The 6,000-nt window shown below is 41.5% G+C and overlaps 1 protein-coding gene across 1 annotated transcript in view; it reads left to right on the forward strand.

The window, feature by feature from the left end:
• The window catches only part of Axdnd1 (axonemal dynein light chain domain containing 1), a 107,019-nt gene that overhangs the window by 93,953 nt on the left and 7,066 nt on the right, over nucleotides 1-6,000 (forward strand). The window contains exons 22-23 of the mRNA XM_029560201.1: nucleotides 1,250-1,354; nucleotides 4,272-4,354. Coding sequence (XP_029416061.1) covers nucleotides 1,250-1,354; nucleotides 4,272-4,354 — 188 coding nt within the window. The remainder of the gene's footprint in view (nucleotides 1-1,249; nucleotides 1,355-4,271; nucleotides 4,355-6,000) is intronic.

A 6,000-nucleotide genomic window follows, 5' to 3' on the forward strand; every position in this document is an offset into this window, starting at 1 on the left:
GAAAATAATAATGATGATAATGCAATGATAGCTGCCAATAATGGAATGCATATTTTGAGTTCTATGCTCTGCATATTCATATACCAACTTCAAGGTATATATTAGCACATTTTTACTTATTTATTTATTTTTTACATGTATGAGTGTTTTGCCTGCATGTATGTAAGTGCATCCATGTGTGCAGTGCCTATGGAGGTCAGAAGAGGGTGTTGGATCCCCTGAAACTGTAATTATAGATGGTTGTTAGCTGCCATATAGCTGCCATATAGGAAACTGAACCTGGATCCCCTGCAAGAGCAGCCAGTGCTCTTAACCACTCTCCAGTCCCTCCCTATATTAGCTCATTTTACGGAAGGAGAGTTAACAGAAAGGTTGACTGACTGACTTAAAATCCTATCGTTTCAAATGGCAGGATCAGCATTCAAACCCAGATGACTGTGGCAGAAGAGCCCTTGCAGATTCCTAGATTGACTGCTACTGTCTTTTTCTTAGAATTCATGCTTGCCAAATACTCTCCACATGTCTTGATGTTCTTCTCTGATGTTTCTTCTCTGCATATGCTTTAAATGTTGCCATGGCATCTGGGGAGATGGCTCAGCCAGTAAAGCCACTTTCCATGCAAGCCTGGCAACCTGGATTCCATCCCCAGAACCCAAGTAAAGGTTGAAAGAAAGCTGACTCCACAAAGTTGTCCTCTGACCTTCACATGTGTATTGCACACACACACTAATCATCATCATCATCATCATCATCATCATCATCATCATCATCATCAAAGTTTAAAAATACTTTAAACATGTTGCTATGGCCCCAGGCTCTAGTCTAGGTCTTCTATTCATGGCAGGGGGACAGAACAAAATTATGTACAACACCCAACCCTCTTTTTGCCAGCATTTTCTGTTTTATTTCTGATAAAATGCTTCATATATAGAAGACCATTTACTTACAGAATTAATTAAAACTGTCATCATCATTGGACTTACTTCAGGCCCCTTTTTCTCTATTTTACAAGTATGTGTTTAATCTTTAAATATCACCTGCCTTGTGAGCCTTGTGAACCCTTCCTGAATTTCTAGGAAAAATTCAGGGAACCTTTCTTGTACATGCAGCCCCTGAGCACACCCCTCTGTTCATGTCTGCTGAATGATTAAGGCAAGTGGAAAGTTAAAGCTTCAGACATGGCTCTAGGTGGCTTGACATGCCACTGTGTCACCAAGGCTAACAGGTCCTTGGTTTTTCTGTGCTCTAGGAACCTTCAACATCTACAGACAGTGAAAAAGTTGTTTGGTACATCGGGAAAGATGAAAATATTCATTCCAAGCCTCTGTTTGAAGTAGATATATTTTCTTCCTGGGTATGTATCTAAAACTAACTAGAATCTAAAACTAGGTAACACTGTGTAAAACCTATATGGGCCTAAGATAGCTTGGGGTTCCTTAAAGATAACCAGAGGCTTCCTAGCTAATGTGTTTTACAGATGCTTTTTTTTTTTTCCTTTTAGCATGATCCTTAGAAGACTCTTGTGTTTTTCTCCTTGGCTTTACAAATACCTCTCATTCTCTTCTCTGTGCCTCATCTTAATATCAGAATTCCATCCCTTTCTTTAGTTTAATAATCTCTTGGTCACTATTTGACCACGTTTTCAATGAGTCTGTTCAGCAGGCTTCATTGAGAGCTATGAAAAGCACATACCTCCACTGCAAGGATTGTTGAGAAGTTGGGAACATAGAGATAGTGGCTGTGGAAAAGCATCAGACCTTAGACTTTAGAGGAGGTTTGCAGTGAGTATATCCAGGGACATCATGGGCCATACAATCCAACCATAATAGGAAGAACCAGGATAAACCATGGTGGGCACAGTTGGGGTTAGGGTAGCCCAAGAAGTTGCAAGCACATTTTCCCAAAGTGAAGCCTTTTCAGCAAGTTTTTAAAATAATATATTTTGTATCAGTCATCACTACTGTGAGGCAAAAATATAGGAATCAGAAATGGAACACAGTCTCGTAAGGCACATTTTTTTTTTTCTTAAAAAGCAGAACCACCAATCCCTGACAAAATCATTCTGCCTTGAACTTGTTTCCTTGAAGTAAAAACCCATCTGTGCCATCCAGGGGAGGGATTAGGATTAGGCACTGGAGACAAGCAGGAGGCAGAGGGAGCCAGTAACCTGTATCTTGGAGCAAAAACTGAGGAGCGTGGATGGTATGGGGCTCACTACTCGTGGATGCCACCTGTGTTAGTCAGTTTTCTATTACTGTAGCAAAATAACCTGAGAAAATAAACTGAAAGGAAGAAAGGTTTATTTGCTCTTGGTTTCAGAGGTTTCAGCCCATGGTCACTTCAGCCCCATTGTGTTGGGGCTGTGGTGAGGCCGAACAGCTTGGCAGGAAGCATGAGGTAGAGCAGGGCTGCTCCTCTGGCAGTGGCAGGAAGTGAGAGAGGGAGAGAGGAAGATTGGGAAGGAGACAGGAAGAGGGAGAGAAGGAAAGAGAGCAGGCCTGAAAGAGAGGAGAGAAGAGAGAGAGAGGGAAGGAGAGAAAAAAAAGAGAGAGAAAGGAAAAAGAGAGAGACCAAAATATACCCTTCAAGACATGCCACCAGTGACCTACTTCTTCCAACTAGGCCCTACCTCCTAAAGTTCCATCACTTCCCATAACAGCATCAGCCTTTAGCTTATGGCCTTTGGAGGCCATTTCAGGCTCATGAAGCAGCACCGACCTTGCCTCTCCTGCCTAGGAAAAGGTCATTCTTGCTTCCAGGTATGGCTCAATTTGACTAGTTCTGAGAACTTTTTGCAAATCTGGGGCCCTCTCTGTGTCACAGTCACTCCAACATCATTCCTATAGAGCCAGTTGTCCAATTCTATAACATTTCAGACCAACTGGTAGAGACATGGAATGTTTCAATTCAGCATGCTCTACAGATGCTACTCCAAATGCTCAGAGTTACAGTGTGCCCTAATATAAGTGCTCAGCTGCATGAATTAAGTTGCCTGAAGTTTGGCTACTCTAGCAGGCAACACATTAGAAATTGTCTTTATAAGGGTCATCTTAAATTTTGGGGTCATGAACTGTTCATAAAGAGTCATAAGTGAATGAGGAATATATGAGTTTTGCCAGGTCACCTGTGAACACCTTTAGAAAGGCAAGCAGGAGACAGACTTAGGTCTCAGCAGTATTTTCAATCCAAGGTTAGACATTCTACCCTCACCTATCTTTTGGGCTAAAGGAGTGCTCTGAGTTTTTCTCCCATAATACCATATACCCCAGGTGTAGCTATTAAGAACAATGATCACTTTATCCATTTTACAGCAACAATAGGGAAGATCACTTGAAATACTTGGTTCTGGGAAATCATGTTCAAAGTAGATAGGGCACAAAATGCAGCTGGGAGCTTGGTGCTAAGAACTAGATCCATAGCAGGTGGGCCTGCATTCAGGTCTTCTCTGAAGCACTTCTAGGCCAGAGAGCTTGGCCCGGTCCAAAGCAAAACTGGGAAGAGCAAGCCCCATATAGCAAAGGTAGAATAGAGTTCATACAGAGAATCTTAAAGCTACAGCGTATGGGTACAAGTAAGGACAGTCTAGTGGGCTTTTGTTTTCAGAGCTGCAGGTCCATATTTATCTCTGTCACATAGTAGATGGAAGAACATAAAAGCCAGAGGAAGGTCAAGAGTATAAACACAGGGCTCAAGGCAGTAGCTGTGATTAATGTTGCGACATCTAAATCAATGTATAGTCTTCCTCTTAGCAAGGTGGGCAGCACATCAGTCTCATAAATCAGTGTATGAATCCCCCTACCATATTTTATTTGCCTGGCAAAATTTACACTTTTAAGTAATTATGATGTTCTCTAAGGAATGCAAATATCTTAATGGATTTTTCAATGTTGTGTACTTAGTGAAATTATTAGCAGTAAATTATTAATAATAAATTAGGAATTGTTTCCTTGATCTTTAACTTGATTCATTAGGGAAACACGTTTACTCTTCTTATTTTTAAACCTTTTCTTATTTCTTTCAAATTTTTTTCTCTTGCCTCTTTTTTTTCTTTTTACTACGCTAATGAAATTCATGTTTACCTGTAGTGTGAATAATTTGGAAGCTGCTGTGCTATGTCTATTATAGACATGGGTGCCTTTTTGGTAGTAAGCTTGGGCTTAATCATCTACTAGAGAAATGTGAGTAGTAGAAAGGAATATTCTGTAAACTCACTGAAGAAGTAGAATTTTAACTATTGTGACTCTGTTCATCTCACCTGTTTTCTTTGTCAGAGAGAAGCATCTGGCCAAAATGTATTGGAATCAAAGTATCTTGAAGTAATGGCTGTAATTGAACATTTGCAGGGGAAGTTGATGTGAGTATGCGGCACGCAACGGGGAGAGGATGCAGACTGCTGGTCGGAGGCTTGGCTGAGCAGTCGGCACTTCGGGCTTACCTTTATCCTGCTTGCTTTAGCTGCACTAGTGGGCTGAATGTCCGCAGATGTTTTCTGGAGGCAGTGAACTACACTGTTGTGGGGGACAGCTTCCTTACCCACAGTGGAGATGTTAGCCACTGTGTATGGATGTCATGTGTATATATTCGAGGAAGGGTATGAGGGAGTGATCCAATTCAGTATGTTTCTAAGAGATGACTTAAGGAAAAGAATGGAATCATGGAATTGGGAGAAAATAGTGTGTAAAAGAATGTTATATAACCCAGTGTTGCTATATTGGGGGGTCCTCGGGGATCGGAGGTGAGGCTACAGCATTAGTCGAACAACATGCAGACATGGGAGACCAGGTTCTGTGAAGCAGATCTAAAGTTTATTAGGAAGTGTAGCAGGCTTTATAGGGAATAGGTACCAATCACTGGGCTCCACAAGTGCCACCGTAGCCGATCACCTTAAAGGTGAGGCCAACCGTCACCGAGAGACCACACCACGAGGGACTGGGCAGGCTTTGCACAGCGAGAACAAAGAAATGGGGAATTCACTGGGTGGGGCAACATGGGACAGGGTCAGGCCACCTTGGAGTATGCTCACAAGGCTTGAGTTGATGATCCTGTGGGTTCATCGTACTTTCACCAAGGCCACCAAGTAAATCCCCCAGCCAGGACTCAACCCAGAGTCAGAAAGACCATGCAGTTAAGATGGATTAGGACTCTGTGAAAATATGCTATACAGATGTAACATATAGTCTAAATTTAAATTTTTGTTACATTACTCTGTGTGTATGTGTGCATGCGTATACACGCACACACACACATGCATGCACATACATGCCATAGCACATGTGGAGGTCAGAAGACAACTTGCAGAAGTTGGATCTCTCCTTCTACCATGTGGGTCCAGGGAATGGAACTTGGGTCATCAGGCTTGGTATCTAGGACTTTTACCCTCTCGCTGGTCCTAACATGTACTCTAATAAGTAAGAAGTACATCTCAAACTGGTTTTATTGACTGTAAATTATGGTTTTAGAGGGCTTAGAGAAGAAGGGAAACTACTGGGTTTGGTTTGCTGGGTCATATCATTTATATGAAGACAAAATTAACTACTCAGTGGGTATTCTCTGGCTATTGATGGAGAATTTCAAGTATACCAAAGTCAGATCCCACTAAGAAATGAGAAATACATTGTATCTTTAAGTGACAGACTAATTTCAGCTTTCAGCATCTTTCAGCTTCTAGACCCTCAATTCTTACTTCACCATTGATGTGCCTGTTTTCCTAGTTTGCACCGTTCAGACAGGTCCACTGTGTCCCATGCAGCTTTTAAATGAAGTTTATATGCAGTTTCTATATGAAGGGAACTTCTAATTTTTTCTGAATAAATATTTTTATGATTCTTTGAGAACTTCATACAATGTATTTTGATCATATTTATCTTGCCCCACCCCTCCCAGATCCACACCCTCCCTTCCTTACTCACACAACTTTGTATTCTCACTTTTTTAAACCCATGGAGTCCAATTTGTGCTGTCTATATGCTCTTGGTTGTTCAGCCATCTAGTGGCATGTGG

The sequence above is a fragment of the Nannospalax galili genome, unplaced genomic scaffold (genome assembly GCF_000622305.1).
Source record: "Nannospalax galili isolate Female #2095 unplaced genomic scaffold, S.galili_v1.0 scaffold429, whole genome shotgun sequence".
Classification (NCBI taxonomy): Eukaryota; Metazoa; Chordata; class Mammalia; order Rodentia; family Spalacidae; genus Nannospalax; species Nannospalax galili.